Consider the following 17,682-nt stretch of genomic DNA (forward strand, 5'->3'; position numbering starts at 1 on the left):
ACCATTGGACTACCAGGGAAATCCCACATGTCATTTTAAATAGCCACATAAAAAAGCAAAACTGAATAGATGAACTTAATTTTAGTTAACATATGTTATTTAACCCCAATAATATAAAAATACTATATTTTTGACATATAATCAACTGAACTAACCATATCATCAACGATACTAACTTGTTTGAGATGTTTCACGTTTTTGGTGCTAAGTCTTTGAATCCAGTGTTGATTTTGCACTTGCCGTGCATCCCAGTTGGCAGCTACTGTATTGCACAGCGCAGCTCCAGAGTCTGATTGATGCGTGTTAGTCTAACATGCATGCTAGCAGCTGATTTTTATGGAGCACTCACCGGCCAGGCCCTGTTCTGCAGTCTTGTCTAATTACACGGTGGAGCCTTGAACCCCACAGGTTTGAACTGTGAGGGTTCACGTATGTGTGAGTTTTTGTCATAGATCCCTGCTGCGCGGCCTGTGGTTGGTTGGATCCTATACTCGGAACTGCCGGTGCACACTGTGGACGGCACGGAGGGTCAACGTCGTTAACCCTCGTGTAGTTCAGGGATCAGCTCTGTTGTTTATCCGTCACGGCAGCCCCATTTCACAGACATGGCAACTAAGGTCCAGAGAGGTAGCTCTGAGGTTTCACAGTGGGTGAGTTCTGGAGTTAAGGAGGAAGAGGTGATGGGAAGGAGCAAGCTCCTCTTTGTTTCTAACAGATTTATTTAGGTAAACTTCATACAACAGGATTCACCCATGTTAAGTGTACAGTTCAGCACTGGCTAATGTATGTAGTTATGTAACCACCACATTCAATACATGGAGTAATTCCCTCTCCCAAAGGTGCCCTCAAGCCCCTGCGTATTGGACTCCCCTGTCCCTGACAACTATCCGTCTGCTTTCTGCCCCTAGAGTTTTACCTTTGCTTGATGTCATACAAATGTCAAACTGTATAGTTTGAAGTCTCTGAGGCTTGGTGTGTTTCTCTTAGTATGATGTTTTCAAGGTTCATCCCATGTCATGTGTGTATCTGTTACTTTTTCCTTTTTAAAAATTGCTGCATCGTATTCCATTGTGGGCTTTCCTGGTGGCTCAGTGGTAAAGAATCTGCCCGCCAGTGCAGGAGACGTGGGTTCAGTCCATAGGTTGAGAAGATATCCTGGAGAAGGAAATGGCACCCCACTCCAGTATTCTCGACTGGGAAATCCTGTGGACAGAGGAGCCTGGTGGGCTACTCTGTGGGGTTGCAAAAGTGTCACACACAACTTAGCGACTAAACAGCAATTTCACTCTATAAAAGTGCACGTTTTTTTCATCTGTTCACCAGTTGATGGACTGTGGGTTGATTTCTGTTGGGGCTATAATGAATCATGCTGACATGGTTTCACTTCTCTTGGGTAGTTAGCTACCTGAGAGTAGAAAGTGCTGAGTTGCGTGGTTAAGTGTTTGTTTAAATTTGTAAGAAACTCCAAAGCTGTCTTCCAAACGTCTGCGATGTTACACGTAAGCACCATGTCTCCGGTTCTTCCACAGCTTTACCAACACTTGATATTGTCGGTCTTTTCACGTTTGTCATTCTAGTGCATTTTGCTAATGATGTAAGATGCTGAACCACTTATATATGCTTATTTGGCATCCGTACGTACCTTCAAATCCTTTGCCATTTTAAATTGGATATTTTGTTAACTTAATATTGAGTTGTAAGAGTTGGCACCTCTTTTTTGTTGCTGCTGTTGTTCAGTCGCTAAGTCATGTCTGACTCTTTGCGACTCCATGGACTGCAGCATGTCAGGCTTCCCTGTCCTTCACTGTCTCCTGGACTTTGCTCAAACATCCAACCATCTCATTCTCTGTCATCCCCTTCTTCTCCTGCTTTCAATCCTTCCCAGCATCAGGGTCTTTTCCAATGAGTCGGCTCTTGTATCAGGTTGGGAATAAATGAGATATATTAGATGCTTTGCCGTCAGAGGTCCACCCATTGGTCCTCCTGGCATGCCCCTGGGTCAGTACTCAAGATCACTGGCTATCTCGGGTACCTGTTAAGCCCTCCCCTTTCTGTTCACCCCAGGTAGGCTTGGGAATCACATACTTACCACCAACCCCTGACTTGGCCAGCAGTATGGTGTCTGCTCAGTACAATCTCCCTGTGCTCACAACAAAGGCTCTGCTTTGCCTCAGGCTAGAGTCAGCACACCCAGCCAGGGGACTTGGGATGGGGGCTAGGAGCCTTGGGTCCCCCTTCTTTCCTTATGACCTCTTCCCTTTTGACTTGGAGCTCATCACTTTTCCTCTCTGGACCTCAGTTACCTCATCTGTAGAAAGGGAAGGTTGGACTAGTTGACTCCAGGGATATAGCTACTCTGAATCTCTGCTCTTGGTGGCTTTGGTGATGGCCATTTGTGGAGGTTCTTGTGGTCACAGCATTCCTTACGGCAGGGCTTGGGATTTTGCAAGAGGGTCTGGTGGGCAGGAAAGGCAAAGAAAGGAATGGGGCAGGGTGATGGCTGCCTCAGGAGCAGATGTCCAGCTTTCTGCTTCAGTTGCGAGGGCCAGACTCTGCTTTGGAATAGCCACCATTCATATTTTCTGAGCTCACAGGGTTTGACAAGCTGGAGATCATGGTTTCTGTTTCATGTCTAGGACAAAGGATAGAGGGGAGGTGGTGGTTTGAATTAGAGATGGAGAAACAGACCAGAGTGGTCCTGGGTCTGATCATTATGTGGTGGTATGAAGGGAGTGATGAGTGCAAGCCACGTTTCCAGATACCTGCAGAGCCACTGTGTGATGTGAAAATGTCTCTGAGTTCAATGGTGACTGTGTCCTGGGCTCCAAGACATGACAGGGGCACCCTTCACTCGTGACTGAAGGAAATGCTTGCTTTTAGTCAGAAGTTAGGAAAACAAGGCATAAATGTTTGCAAACCATCCGGGCTCATAGACCCTCCTATCTTACTGTCCAGTCTCATCCTAGTCTACCCCTGATTCTCCTTCTAGCAGAGGGTTGAGCAGTAGGGACCTGCCCCACTCTGCCCTTGCTGGCCCCTGGCCCTGGCCGTGGAGAGCAGTGGTGTCACTGCCAGGACTGCCAATCGTAGGAGCCAGACCCATGTGGGAGTGGCCTGCAGACTATCTCACCCTCACTGTCACTTTATGACGGGGACACTGAGGCCCAGAGGGGAAAAGTAAGTTGCTGATGGCCCCAGAGCATGGGGCCTGCAGGATGAAGGGCCCTATACTGGCGAGGCTCACTCTAGCCCGAGATGAAAGAGATTTTGGGGGAGAGTTGCAGAGTGAGAAACCTGGGAAGCCTGGGGTTTCCCCCTCCTGTCGACATTGCGGAGACAGGTCAACTTTCAGAGGCGGCGGTCCTTCCCCCACTCCTGCAGCCTACAGCTGTGCGCATCTGTACTGTCTCTGGGCTGTCCTCTCAGGGACCGGCTGGGGCCTGTCATCGCCTCTGAAGCCTGTGAGACACTAGAGCTGGAGCTGTGGGGGCGGCGAGGTGGAGGTGTCAGGCCCGGCCTCACCCCGTGGGAGCAGGGCTCGGCTTTGGCCTGGCAGCTGAAGCCAGCTGTTGCCTCCTGCAGGTCTTTCTCATGTCCCGTCCATCACTCCCTCCTTTGGGACAGCCGCCGAGCCCATTCTTGGAGGCGGCTGTTCCTGCCTTCACCCCCACCCACCCTGCCCAATGCCTCCTTGGCCCAGGCTGCTGAGAGAGGTCTGGGGAACGTTGGGGAGCCATGGAGAGAAGGTTCTGGCTCTGCTGACAGTCAGCAGGAGATCCACTGTGGAGCCCCTCACCTTCTCTGAGCGCCTGAGTTTCTGTTTGGAAATAAAGGCTTAGTCCTTCTACCTTCTACCAAGAAAAAGAAGAAAAGAGAGAAAAAAGAGAGAGATTGGCCCGGGTGTGGAGAGCTATGACGAGGCTCTTATAAACACAAGGTGTATGTGTTAGCAGAGCTGTCACATGCCTGCTGGGAGTTGTCAAGGATGACAAGGCTGAGCTGGAGAGAGAGGGGACCCTTCCCAGACTGGGAAAGGAGAGGCAGTGGTTTGGGGTGCTGGGGGGGACGGAATGAACAGTCATTCTGTCTGGGTGACTCTGGGAAGGGGAGCTTGAGGGCACCGCCCTGGAATGCTGGGGGAGCATTGCCTGGGAACTCTGACCCCTGGGGGAGGGAGGGCGTGGTGAGCTCAGCCTTCAGAGTGACCTGCTTCCTGGGCTTCGTGCTGACTCCTGGCCCCACCATCCACTTCCTGAGATGCTGCTGCTGCTTATGAGAGGGCAGGGCTGGGAGTGTGTGGATGGTGGGGAGCAGCTCATGCCCAGATTAGGGCAGCTTGGGCAGGGGAGCAGAGGGGAGTCATCAGGTTCTAAAGACTGTATCGTCCCTATGCTTTCAGAATGGAGGGCTTCCCTAGTGGCTCAGATGGTAAAGAATTTGCCTGTCAATGCAGAAGACCCAGGCTCAGTCTCTAGGTTGGGAAGATCCCCTAGAGAAGGGAATGGCTACCCACTCCAGTATTCTTGCCTGGAGAATCCCATGGACAGAGGAGCCTGGCAGGCTATAGTCCATGGGGTTGCAAAGAGTTGGACCCAACTGAGCGACTGACGCTCTCAGGGTGCAGGTGGGAGTGGGAACCAGCGGGCAGGGAACTCTCTCCCCTTCCTGATCCTGGGCCATCAGTGCCGTGGGGAGCAGCTGCCACTGGGCTCTGAGAAAGTTCTGTGAGCCTCTGTCTCCCGTGTCTGTCACCCTCTTCTTGAGTGTATGGAATTCCCAGCCCCTTCTCAGGTTCCTGAACCCATCGCAGGGTTCTCAGACCCCTGAGCCAGTCTTCCCCACACCCTCTGCCAGCTGTTAGTGGCTCTCCTGGCCTGCTTCTCCAGCCATTCTTTTGTTTTAAGTAGGTTTTACTACCCAGTGTTCAGAAAATGCACATAAGGAAAAAGGAGAAAGTAAAAACTGTCTGTAATCTCATCACCAGCTGATGACAGGTTAGCGTCTTGGTGTGTGCCCTCCCAGACTTTTCTCCTGATTTGTGCTCACGTATTAAAATGGATTATATCCTGTGCTTGCTTTGCAGCCTGTTCCTCTTCCCTTCTGGTTGCCTAGCTATCTTTCCACATCAGTCAATATATTTTTAAGGCTGTTTAACATTCCACCTTAGAGATGCCCCATAATTTATTCAACAAATCCCCTGTTGCAGGCTGTTTCCAGTGTTTTGTTACTATAAATAGCATTGTGATCAACAAAGCACCCTTGTAGCCCACTCTTTGCACACATCCTTCACTACTTCCCTAGGAGAGAGCCCTGCAGTGGGAATTGTGAGACCACAAGGATGCCTGGCGTGCCGGATGTCGGGCAAAAGCTTTGGCTGTTGAGATGTTATTGGTGATGTAGATGTTGTTGATGTAGAGTTCAGGGGCCTTGATCTGCTGAGAACGCCCCCAGTCTGGACTTCCCTGGCCTCTTTTGTGACATTCACAGCTATGTTCTGTTCCCATCCAAACCCTTCAAAGCCATCTCCAGACTTCCCTCTGCCTCTGGTTCTCCCTCTGGTGACAGCCTTCCCTTTCTCCAGGTCTGGAAGGCCTGATCTCCATGTGGCCTGACCTAGGTACTTGGAGCCTTGGGTCCTGACCTGGTGGGGATGGCTGGCTCTTTTCTGACTGTCGTATGTTCGCTAGGGAGGGGTAAACTGTAAGGGATCAGGGCTGTATCTTCTTATCTGCCCATGTCCATAACTCTCCCCAGAGCAGTGGCAGAGGGCCAGGCATAGCGGTAGGCCTGTTGACGTGCTTTGCTGAGCGACAGCTGCAGGCAGAGTAGGCCCTCTCTGGGCCTCAGAACTTTGTTCACAGGGCAGAGGTGAGGGGTGGGCTGGGTCCCTTCCTGCTGTGACTTTTCCCACCCCTCCTTGATTGCGTCTCCTCTTACCCCACAGGTCTTGGGTCCTGAGGCTGCCAGCAGACTATGGGTACAACAGCCAGCACGGCCCAGCAGACGGTCTCGGCAAGCGCCCCCTTTGAGGGCCTCCAGGACGGTGGCTCGATGGATGGTCGGCACTCACTCAGCGTCCACTCCTTCCAGACCACGGGCTTGCACAACAGTAAGGCCAAGTCCATCATTCCCAACAAGGTGGCCCCCGTCGTGATCACGTGAGTGGCAGGACAAGTATGACCCTGTCCCCAGAAGACATGGCTGGGGGGAGCTGCCTGGAGGGGTGGTGGCATACAGCACTTAACGTCTCCAATCTGCTTCCATTGAGGAAGACACTGAGGCCAAGAGAGGTTAAGCAGTGTGTCTGGAGTCACACAGCAAGTGGGTGGCAGAGCTGCTGTCTTTTGGGGTTCTCTTAGCTCATATTACGTTTCATGTCGTGGTTGTCAAGGAGTGTAGGAATGGGAGGAGCGGCTGGCCGGGGGGAGGTTGGGACACTCTTTTGAGAGTAATTTTTTGCTGAACTTTTTAAAAGGAAGTTTATGTACTTAGATACATAAAATTTAGATTTCCCCCCCCCCACAATCTGTAATTATGGTTCAAAACTGAGGTTGACACCAGGCTGTTAAAGGGCCTTGGGCTGAAAAAGCTGGAAGCTGTTGGTCAACTTTCCTAATTGGGCCCTTCAGGGACTTTTCTGGAGATTACTGAGGGTTTGTTCTGGCCCCATCCTTTGAGAGACCTGGATACCCTGCATGTGTCCTGTGGGCCCAGGGAAGGAGCGGGTGCCGAGAGCTTGAGGCCAGGGAGCCAGAGGGACATTGGCTCCGTCTCCTGGTGATTGGGAAGCCTTGTTTTTCCTCGCATCCACCCACTGAGCTCCCTGCCTTGGGACCCCTCAGGATGGAAGAAGGTAGACATGATTAGCTAAGAACTGGATGTGTTGCCTGGAGTGACGTTTGGCGGAGGCCTAGCAGATGGGGCCTCTGTGTAAGGAAACTGAAGGAGTGATAAATCCGGCCTGCTGGCTTTGGGGCCTGACAGGAAAACTGGAATCATAATACATTACTTTGCTCATAAGGGGAGGAAGGAGATGTTAAATGAAAGGGACCTGATATGTAGTTTTTTGACTAGCGCACAACAGAACTTGGTTTGGGTCTTGAGCACAGTGTTGGAAATCCTAGGCCCAGCTCTGCCTGTCCCCTGCTCTGTGACCTTGGGCAAATCCTTTTCCCTCTCATAAGGGCTTAGTTTCCTTATCAGGATCTGTGGGGATGAGGTTCAAAAAATTTAAGCATGGCACGGCTCAGAACATTCTCTGGCTTGCTGTAAAAACCCACTTCAGTGGTATCCTGCATGCCTCCTAGAGCCGACTGTGACCTAGTGCTCCTTGCGTTGTAACTTGTTTGTGGTAGGAGGGACCTTAGAAGATCATCCAAAATGGGCTGGCAAACTGTATCCTTCAGGCCAAATCAGGTCACCACGTGTTTTGGTAAATAAGTCTTTGTTGTGACACAGCCACGCCCCCTCATTTGCATATCACCAAAGGATGCTTAAGGCTGCAGTGGTAGAGTTGAGTAGTTGTGGCAGACTGCGGGGCCCACAAAGCCTGGAGTGTTTGCTATCTGGTCCTTAATAGAAAAGGTTTTCTGACTCCTGATCTAATCAATAGCTTTTTTAGATCAGATATGAAACCTGACCTAGATATAGAAACTGAGTTCTGGGAAGGCAGGATTTGCCCTTCATGGGTCATGTGTGAGAGGGAGACAGAGCTGGCTGAGGGACCCCAGGTCTCACGACTCCTGTCTAGTGCTCCCCACCCTACTCATTCCATCACCCTTATCCTTTGGTAAAGAGATGTCAGACCCCAGATCATGAGCCCTGGGAGGCTGTGTCAGATTCTTTGCTATAATCAGCACAGACGCGTTTTGGGTCTGTAATGCACAGCCGTCCCTCAGGTTGAGCATCTTCAGAAATCTGTGTGTTTTGTTTGAAACGGCCCTGGGTGGAGGTAGAACTTTACCAGTAATTAGATTACTAGATGATTAGAGTCCCTGAGGCACTGTGCACTTACTTCATGAGTGCTTTGTCTTCTCACAGCAGCCCTTAGGAGGTGGGAGTGACTGGAGACACTACAGACCACGTAACTTCAAAGCCGTGGAGTCCAAGTCATACCCTGGCCCCAAGGCCTGTGTCCTGAACCACTACACTGTGCTGTGGGATTGTCAGTGTGGGGGTTCTTAGACACATCTGATGGAGGGACCATCTGGGGCCAGAGTAAGCCTTGTTTAAGGAGGCTTTAAACAAGACGGCAGCTTCTCTCTACGCAAAAGTCCAGGAGGTATTCAGGCTGGAATGACTGCTCCATAATCGGCCAGGCTCCTCCTTTTGTTGCCCTGCCATCATCAGCATCTACCTCCTGCCGTCACTTTTGGCTGCTTGCCAGAGAGAAGGAAGGAATACGTCTTCTTTCCTTTAAGGGAATGGCCCAGAAGTTGCATACTTCTCCTCACATCCCATTGGGCAGAACTGAATCACATGATCACACTAGGTGCAAGGGAGGCTGGGACTTAGAGTCTTCAGCTGGATGGCCCCGTCACAAATTCAGGGAACTGTTGCTGAGGAAGAAGGGGAGTGTGGATACTGGGGGACAGCAGGCAGCGTCTGTCATAAATGCATGTGTGGGATGGGGTGGCCCTGCTGTGGGCCGGGTGAGGGTGGAGTGTATCCTGGCCACTGTGCTTGCCTGAGGCCAGCTGCATCCTGCCCCTGGCAGGTACAACTGCAAGGAGGAGTTCCAGATCCACGATGAGCTGCTGAAAGCCCATTACACCCTGGGCCGGCTCTCTGATGCCACCCCCGAGCACTACCTGGTGCAGGTGAGGTCAGGCCTGCCCCTCTCTCCCTTCCTGCCTCCCACCGCTCCAGCCCTCCTTCCTCGCAGGCTCCCTCCCTAATCTCCCCCTGCTTCCCCTGTGGCCTCCTTCTCTGCCTCACCCCATCCTCTGGGACCCTGATCCCACTTGCTCTCCCTCTCTGATACCCTAGGGCCTGTTCTTGCTGCCCTGTGGGGACCCTGCTCTTCTGTCCCCATGTGGCCCCTGCCTGGCCCCAGCCTGGCCACACCCCTCTCTCTGAGCACCAAGGAAGACGCACATGGGAACCTGAAGGGCTTGGGGCCCCAGACTGCTCTTCTCAGGCTAGGAATCGTCATCCCATTGTCTTTTGAAGTTTTAGGACTTCTTTAGTGCATAGATAGAGATGTAGACATAGATGTATATCTATCTAGATCTATCTTTTTTTTTAACCTTAAAATATCCCCTGGAAAGTAAAGTCTCCAAGGGCAGATGAGTTTTCATGTGTCTTGGTGACTGCTATAGTCCCAGCTCCTAGAACAGTGCTTGGGTAATCATGTAGGTGTTCAAAAACAGTCAGTGAATGAATTAATGGTAGTCATGATGATTAAACTGTATTTGTTGAAAGAGGGTCTGGGTGGGAGGTAGTGGTGGATGGGGAGGTGGGTGAACGGGTGGATGAGATGACTTCATGGTTTCTTTTTGCCCGGGAATAAATCTCCTAGTTCCTCCTGCTCTCACCTGACCCCTCTTTTCTCTGGTCTGCATCCCCAGCTGGGGAAGGGAGAGACCTGCCCATACGCATGACTGCAGGCCCCTGGGAAGTGGCTCACACTTTTCTCCTAGTTGGTTGCTGGTGTCCCAGCTGTAATTCCCTGTTGAACCCCTTCTCCATGGGCTTCGCCTCTGGGTGAGAGATGTTTGTTTTCTGCCCTGGGGGCTGTAGGCGCGCCCTGCAGATGGCTTTGGTCTCCATTCCCGGTCCCTGTAATGCTTCTCCCTGCTCTGCTTCCTCAAGTCCTGGCTCAGGTGCCACCTCCAGCCTGAAGCCTTCTTTGATTCTCCTTCAGCAAGAGTTGTCTTCTCTCTTCCCACACTATATGACACCCCTCCTGGCATCACAAGTATTCTCTCTGCTTTTCCCACGAGTCTGTAGACAACCTGAGGATCATGTTCCCCACCCCGTCTCCCTGCGCCCCATCCTCTGGGGCCTGGGATAGAGCCTTGTCTGTAGAAGATGTCCCTGCATCATCTGAGTGACCCCTGTGGCTCTCCCCTGCCAGGGCCGCTACTTCCTGGTGCGGGATGTTACTGAGAAGATGGACACGCTGGGCACCCTGCAGAGCCGTGGGGCCCCCAACTTCCGGCAGGTGCAGGGTGGGCTCGCTGTGTTCGGCATGGGACAGCCCAGCCTCTCGGGGTTTAGGCAGGTCCTCCAGAAACTCCAGAAGGATGGACACCGGGTAAGCATGGCCGTTTCCCAGGCAGGGGCCAGTCCCCAAATCTGGCGAAATGGGAGGGGCAACTGCAGAGGCTCTGGAGGGGCCTGGGCATATTATGGGGGAGGTGGTGACTGGTGACCAGGGCCTGGCCCTGAAAGTCGATGGTCATTGTGCTCAGCATGACTGGGAAATTCTGGGCAAATGTTTGTTGCATTGTCCTGTATGGACATGGGAGCCCCGAGGTTAGAAGCCCCTCTATACACCCATAGGATGATGATTACAGCTAAGACTTACATCCTCATGTTGATCCTACATGGGTGGGGCAGCTATTGTCCCATTTTACAGAGGAGAAAACTGAGGCCCAGACAGGATAAGAGGCCCCTGAGTGGTGTCCCAAGACCCAAACCCAGACCTCTGGACTCCATGTGTCTGCTTGACATGACTCCTCTCTCCGCCTGCTGTGGAGACGGGGTTTGAGTGTCTCCAGGACAGAGGTGGTGGGTCCACTGTTATTGCGGGCTCGTAGCGGGCAGTCTGATTTAACCTGGGTGAAGAGGGAGAGGCTTTAGTGAACCAGAGTGAAGAGGGGGTGTTAGCTGAGCATGGATCCCATTCCATCATCCCAGCAAGTTCTCTAGGGCGGAGCCTGCCTACCAGCTCCCTCTGTCTGTATGGTGCTCAGTGAGTGATTGCATGGTGGCAGTGGGCATTCATGTCTTAAGCTGATGTTTATCAGCCCTTGATTTACTCAGGGATCTATGCTAGGCTTTGTGGGGACATGAAAATGACCAGGACATGATTCTACCTGCAAGGATCCTGTAGTCCACAAAGGGAGAAAGATGTAGAGAGGAAGGAGGGTCAGGAGCTGGTGGCATTTGGCCTGAGCTTTGTTTCTGGGGTAAGATTCAGGTTGCAGGGGCAGAGTGGGGTGATGGGCCCTCGAGGGGGTCCGGGGAAAGGGCGGTGGAGCGGGTGTCCACGCCAGATAGTGGTGATGGCTCCTTCCTCCTTGGATGCCCAACAGGAATGTGTCATCTTCTGTGTGCGGGAGGAACCTGTGCTGTTTCTGCGAGCTGCTGAGGACTTTATACCCTACACGCCTCGAGACAAGCAGAATCTTCATGAGAACCTCCAGGGCCTTGGACCCGGGGTCCCGGCGGAGCGCTTGGAGCTGGCCATCCGGAAGGAGGTGAGGGCCACCTGTGTGGGTGGGAGGCCGCCCTTCTGGTAGCCTCGGGCACCTGAGCTGAGCCCCAGCCTGCTCTGCTCTCACCGGCTCATGCTTGCCCACTAAGCTATCCCACTTGGGCCAGTGGCTGCTGCAAGGCCAGCTCACGGGGCACCAGTGTGAGGACTTCTCTTCTCAGCTCTGTTTGCCTCTGGTCTTTCCCCACCCTGCTTTTCTCCTCCAAACTCAGCATTCTTATTTAGAAAAGGGTCTGGTGGAGGGCAGAGAGTACTTAGCTGAAAGTCCTAAGACCAGGTTCAGCCTTCATGAGCTGTGAGGCCTGGGCTGGGCCACTTCTCTCCCTGGGCCTCTGTTTCTGAGGTTCCTCTGACCTCCTCCTTCACAGCATGGGGACTTGTCCAGGTCTCTGGGGCTGTTCACACACCACAGAGCTGTGTAAATAGTGTGCAGGGGTCATGGTGTCCCCCCTCCTCTGAGACACCCCCAGGCAGGAGCAGAGGTCGCACTGGCTGTGGTCGTCTCCCCGTCTCCTTCTCAGGCCTCGTCCCCTCCAGCTCCCAGCTGACCAGCTTCCTCCTGTCCTTCAGTCTGGTGGTTTGGCCAATTCCTGCTGCCCACCGGGCAGAGCCCTCCCAGCCTGGCCGCGGTGTGGGACGCAGCAGCTGAGGCACAGGTGGCTGCCCTTGGGCCAGCGGTCACCCTGGGCCCTCCAGCACTGCCAGGGCACAGAAAGCACCTCTGGCTGTAGTTCTCCCTGGAGGGCAAGCAGCCTGTCCATGGCCTCCGTGTGGCTTAGGTGCCTCCAGAGCTCAGCCAGCAAGGTCCATCATGGCCCTCTGGCCCCTGGCCTCCATCTAGATCCACGACTTTGCCCAGCTGAGCGAGAACAAGTACTACGTGTACCACAACACTGAGGACCTGCGGGGGGAGCCCCACGCCGTGGCCATCCGGGGCGAGGACGATGTGCACGTGACTGAGGAGGTGTTTAAGAGGCCCCTCTTCCTGCAGCCCTCCTACAGGTACTGGGGGCCAGGCCTGCGCAGAGGCCCCAGCGTGCTGGGCGTGGGTGCTCGCTGGGCCTGCTCTCCTGGTGCGGGCTCAGTCTCACCATCTGCAGGTTGGGCTGAGTCCCCCATGCCTGTGTCTCCCCCGGGAATGGTGGATGTCCGGGGTATGGGGTGTGTGGCTTACCTGATGGGCTGTTCCCTGTCACCCGGCAGGTACCACCGTCTGCCCCTGCCAGAGCAAGGGGCCCCCCTGGAAGCCCAGTTCGATGCCTTTGTCAGTGTCCTCCGGGTGAGTGGGGACTGGAGGAGTGGTGGGAGCTTGGTGGGGTGCGCAGGTGCTTGGAGAGTGGGTCTGTCAAGGCCGTGTCTCCTTGGAGATGCTTGGGTGGTGTGTCTCCTGGAGGAAGGCGGAGGGGGTTGTGTGTGTCTCTGTGGGTGTGTACTTGTATACTGTCTAATGGCAGAGCCCAGCACGGGGCGTCTGGAGGACTGGGCTCTCTGGCTGTGGCTTGGCCACACACTTTGTTGTGTGATCCTGGGTGAATCTCCTAACTTTTCTGGGTCTCAGGTTCCTCATTTCTTTATTAGAACTAAAATTTCTTACCCGTGGGTCTCCAGCTGATATTTCCTAAGAACCCGTGTTGCGGTCTGTACTCCCCCGGGAGGTCGCCTTATTGAGTCTGCAGTGTAAACTGCATAGCAATGTAGCTGTGGCCCTGTGTCCCCTCTGAGTAGTTCTCACCTCCAGGGCCTCGCTGAGCCCCCTGGAGTGTGGGAAGGGGGCAGGGCCTGTGCTCCTGGGGCCAGTGGAGCAGACCGAGCTGTGGGATTGCTCCAGAGGCTGCTGGTCTGTCCCCATCTTGCCACAGACCAGGGGGAGGCATCAATACCATGATGCCCCTCCACCCGCATCCTAACTTGGTCCTCAACTGAGGGCTCTCCGGTCACACCATTCCCTGCTCTTCACGGTCCTTTCCCAGGAGACCCCCAGCCTGCTGCTGCTCCAAGATGCCCACGGGCCTCCCCCTGCTCTCCTCTTCAGCTGCCAGACGGGTGTGGGCAGGGCCAGCCTGGGCATGGTTCTGGGCACACTCCTCCTGTTTCACCGTGGTGGGACCGCCTTGCGGCCAGAGTGAGTGGCATTAGAGCCAGTGCCCCAAGGGGCCTCGGGGATCAGGGGAGGAGGGGGCGGGCTACCCCAGGAGGCCGGGGACACATCAGAAACCCAGAGCTACAGTTGGATATTGGGCATCGGCAGCTCCTTTCCTGGTTTGCACAGACTTCCCTGGGTGACCTGGAGAAATTCACTTGACCTTTCTGGCCTCGGTTTCCCCAGCAGGGCAAAGGCCTGTTGTTTCCCCTGCCTGATTTGGAAGGGAAACTTGAGCTTGTAGTCCAGTGCAGTCCAGGTGAATGGGAGGGTGTTGACGGCAGCCTTCGGGAGTGCTGATTATGCTGTTGTCCCTGCCTGTCAGGGCTGCCCCTATGAAGACCAAGCCATTGTCCATGGAGCAGCTCGAGGTGGTCCAGAGCTTTCTCCACATGGTGCCCGAGGGGAGGAGGATGGTGGAAGAGGTGAGCATGGGGACTGTGTGAAGAGCTGGGGGTGGGGGCAGTGGGGAGCACTCGCTGCCCTTGCTGAGGAGCTCTCCTCCCCAGCCCTCCCTTCCTAACCAGTTGTTCTCTTTGTCCTTCTCTTCTGCCTCCTGCCATCTTTCCTTGGCCCTGCTCCTTCCCTGCCTCTGTCCTCTCTCCCCTGCCCCGGTCCCTGACACCAGGTGGACAGAGCCATTGCTGCCTGTGCAGAGTTGCACGACCTGAAGGAAGTAGTCCTGGGAAGCCAGAGCGAGCTGGAAGGCAGCCGGGCACAGGTGAGGCGCGGAGAGCTGCTACTTTTGCTGGAGCTCGGCAGCCTCGTTGGGTGAGGCCTGTTGACTGGCCCCTTTCAGCCTGGCTTTTCTTGATTGCTGCTGCTGCTTCCATGAGTAGAGAGCAGTTTTCAGAGGAAGGGGAGATAGGGAGCTGGGCCTGCAGGAAGGGAGGAAGTTTACTTTCCCTGATTAGGACCCCTCACTGCAGAATAAACAGGATGGAGGAAGGGGTTGCTGGCGAGGTGCTGGAGGCCTCTGACTGCAGATGCTTTCCAGGCTGCTCCGGGCCCCCTCTGCAGTTGAAACGCTTGCTGTTTCGTTGGGAAGGCTGGGGTTAGGTCCAGCCCATCTTCTGGAAGAGCCATGCGCTCTGGGCTGTCTCAGCAGGCCCGTCCCCGTGCTCTGGAGAGAGGAGGCTGGCTTGACAGTATTTGCACACAGCTCATGGAAAGAATCTAAAGCCCACAGAGCCTTTTTCTGCTTTAATGCTTAAAGAAATATCTTGTAAAAGCAATATTATGGAAAATTGAGAAATTAGAGAAGTAAAACTGCCCGTCACCCAAGCACAGCTGCTATGAGCGTTCTGGGCTGGCTTGCTTCAGTTTTCGTGCTTCTGAGGTTCTTCTGCAGCTTGTCCAGGGCATGTTTGCATCCTGTTTGTTTCATGTAGCCCTGTCTTTTCCGTGTCATACCTGCTTGTCATCGTTGAGATTTATTGCTGTGGAACCAAAGCCATTGTGAGGCTCAGCTTTCCCTGGCCTGTAGGTTAGGAGCAGGGCTCTGGCCTGATTACCAGGCTTCTGTTTTCTAGCTCGGCCACCTACAGGCATGTGGGCCTGGCCAACCTCCTTCACTGCTCTGTGCCTCAGTTTCCCCACATATACAATAACTCTCTGTAGGGTTGTTGTGAGTTAGGGGAGCTCAGGCCATAAGGTCTCAGAAGGGAGCCCGACAGAGCAGCTGTTCCTGGGCATCCCCTGCTGTGATGTACAGGCCCCTTCCTGTTGCACAGTGGGGTCACCAGTGAACCTACTTTGCATTGAACTGCTTCATGCAAATGAGGCTGTTTTGTATTTAGGATTTTCCGCCTTATAAGGTCTGGATTAGGACTGGACAGACTATGGCCCACAGGCCAAATCTAGCCCACCACCTGTTTTGATAAATAAGTTTTGTTGACAGGAGATCTCGCCCATCCATTTATGTGCAGGCTACGGTGGTCGCGTGCTGCCTTGGCAGTGTCGAGCTGTCGCAACACAGATCTGGTAGCCTGCAAGCCTAGAATATTTACTGTCTGGACTTTTATAGAAATAAGTGTGCTGACCTCAGGTCTAGATTCCCAGAGGTGGGATTAAACTTCATCCAAGGGCATGGCCTCTTTTTCCGGGCCTATACAAATCTCACTTGACCTCCAGAAGGTGATGCTGACCCAGAAGGAGAAGCCTGAGATCCACAGGTGAAGAGAAGGACCCTTGGAATTCTTTGTGACAGCCCCCCTGCCCAGTGGATGCTGGGGCGGGGAAGGTTACAGCTCTTAGGCTGGGCCTTTGGCTCAGGGATGGGTGTTTGTACACTTGCTGCTTCAGCATGGATTGTGTGGGTGGCACTGGGGCCATGCAGCGAGGCCCAGCCTCTCTGGGCACAGCCTCATCGAGAACTGGAATGCTTGGTCCAGCAGCAGCTCTGGTCACCAGCAGCTCTCCCTGAACGCGGATAAACCACAGCAAATGGGATAGAGTTAGATGCTTGCAGGAACTTCCAGCCTGGCAAAACAGTGTTATGAAGGGCAGGTAGATTGCCCTCTGGGAATTTCTGAGGCTTAACTTCCAGGGATGAGGTTGGGTGACCTGAGCTGCCCGATCTTTACCGCTGGCCCTTCTGGGTCCCTCCCTCTCAGGGAAGCAGCAGCCAGCACGGTGTCCAGCAGAGGGCGCTTCAGAGTCTGGAGCGGTACTTCTACCTGATCCTGTTTAACTACTATCTCCATGAGCAGGTGGGGCTGGGGGATGAGCGGACACACACCTCTTCTCCTGGGGCCCCTCCAGTCTCCCCACTCGGTGACTGGCATGGGGTCGGTGGGGACCTCTGTGGAGCTGGGGAGGGGAGTGGGGACGTTTGTTGCTTTCAGAGGAAGGGGGGAATGGAGGAAGCAAGGAGAGACCCAGATAGAGGGACAGTCCCTGAGCAGGGCCGCCAAGGAGAGGCCCCATCTCTCTTTCCTCTGGGTCCATCTCTGTATCCTTAGCCAGGGCATCAGGGCCTGTTACTCTCTCTCCACCCCCTTGCCCCTGCTCTGGGCTGTGATGGGTGTCTCCCGGGTCCCCCACTACAGGGTAGGCAGGAAGAGTTTGGGATGGCCCCGTGCCCCTGAAATCCCGTCTCTCTCTGCCTCGGGCTGCAGTACCCGCTGGCTTTTGCCCTCAGTTTCAGCCGCTGGCTGTGTGTCCATCCTGAACTGTACCGCCTGCCTGTGATACTAAGCTCAGCGGGGCCTGTGGCCCCCAAGGACCTCATCGCCCTGGGCTCCCTGGTGAGTGTACCTGACTGACTGGGGAAGTGGGAGTGGGTGTGGGCTGGCCCTGGGATTGGTTACAGCCCTGATTCCTGTGGGGTTGGGCTAAGCATTGCCCTCAGTGATGATGGGTGATGGAATCTGCCTGTGAACAAAATGGGGCCATTCTCAGGCCTTAAGAAGTGCTTACAGCTCTGGTTACTGTTCAGTACCTGCTCTTCATTCTCAAACCCAAGTGCTCTGGGCAGGGAGTGAGGAGAACTGTTTCTGGTAGCTTTGCCTCCAGTGTTGCATCTTTGAGTCTCCGCTTCCTTATCCGAAGATTGGGCACCATCGTTCTTGTCCATGCCGGGGTGGTTATAAGGCTCCAAGTGTGCAAAAGTGCTTTGTAAACTGTCAAGTGCTGGTCTTATCCCCCGTCCCCCACGCCCACCTGGGGCCAGGCTCTGAACCTCAATGGCTGCTGTGGGTCCCAGGCTTGCTACTGTCCCGACAGGTGGCAGATGACCTCGTCTCCCCGGATGCACTCAGCACCATCAGAGAGATGGACGTGGCCAACTTCCGTCGGGTGCCCCGTTTGCCCATCTATGGCATGGCCCAGCCCAGTGCCAAGGTGACCACCCTGGGGGCACACTTGTGGGGCAGAGGGAGGGTGATTGAGCCCTTTCGCTGATGGCCTTCCTGTCCCCCAGGCCCTGGGGAGTATCCTGGCCTACCTGACCGACTCCAAGAGGAAACTGCAGCAAGTCGTGTGGGTCAACCTGAGGGAGGAGGCTGTGCTGGAGTGTGACGGGCGAACCCACAGTCTGCGGTGGCCTGGGCCCCCCATGGCCCCTGACCAGCTGGAGGTGGGGCTCTCCTGCCTTGTA

General features: G+C 54.3%; 1 protein-coding gene across 9 annotated transcripts in view; it reads left to right on the forward strand.

Moving 5' to 3' along the window:
- PALD1 (phosphatase domain containing paladin 1) overlaps positions 1-17,682 on the forward strand; it is an 83,534-nt gene that overhangs the window by 36,814 nt on the left and 29,038 nt on the right. For 8 of the 9 annotated variants that reach the window (XM_061405227.1, XM_061405231.1, XM_061405232.1 and 5 more), the window contains 13 exons: positions 5,945-6,158; positions 8,717-8,819; positions 10,079-10,258; positions 11,262-11,426; positions 12,285-12,445; positions 12,647-12,722; positions 13,414-13,565; positions 13,909-14,008; positions 14,212-14,304; positions 16,199-16,294; positions 16,703-16,831; positions 17,310-17,426; positions 17,506-17,661. In XM_061405227.1, the coding sequence (XP_061261211.1) occupies positions 5,974-6,158; positions 8,717-8,819; positions 10,079-10,258; positions 11,262-11,426; positions 12,285-12,445; positions 12,647-12,722; positions 13,414-13,565; positions 13,909-14,008; positions 14,212-14,304; positions 16,199-16,294; positions 16,703-16,831; positions 17,310-17,426; positions 17,506-17,661 (1,713 nt within the window). In that variant the 5' untranslated portion in view covers positions 5,945-5,973. The remainder of the gene's footprint in view (positions 1-5,944; positions 6,159-8,716; positions 8,820-10,078; positions 10,259-11,261; positions 11,427-12,284; positions 12,446-12,646; positions 12,723-13,413; positions 13,566-13,908; positions 14,009-14,211; positions 14,305-16,198; positions 16,295-16,702; positions 16,832-17,309; positions 17,427-17,505; positions 17,662-17,682) is intronic. The other variant, XM_061405236.1, reaches the window with a different exon arrangement.

This window comes from Bos javanicus, chromosome 28, assembly GCF_032452875.1.
Source record: "Bos javanicus breed banteng chromosome 28, ARS-OSU_banteng_1.0, whole genome shotgun sequence".
Taxonomy (NCBI): Eukaryota; Metazoa; Chordata; class Mammalia; order Artiodactyla; family Bovidae; genus Bos; species Bos javanicus.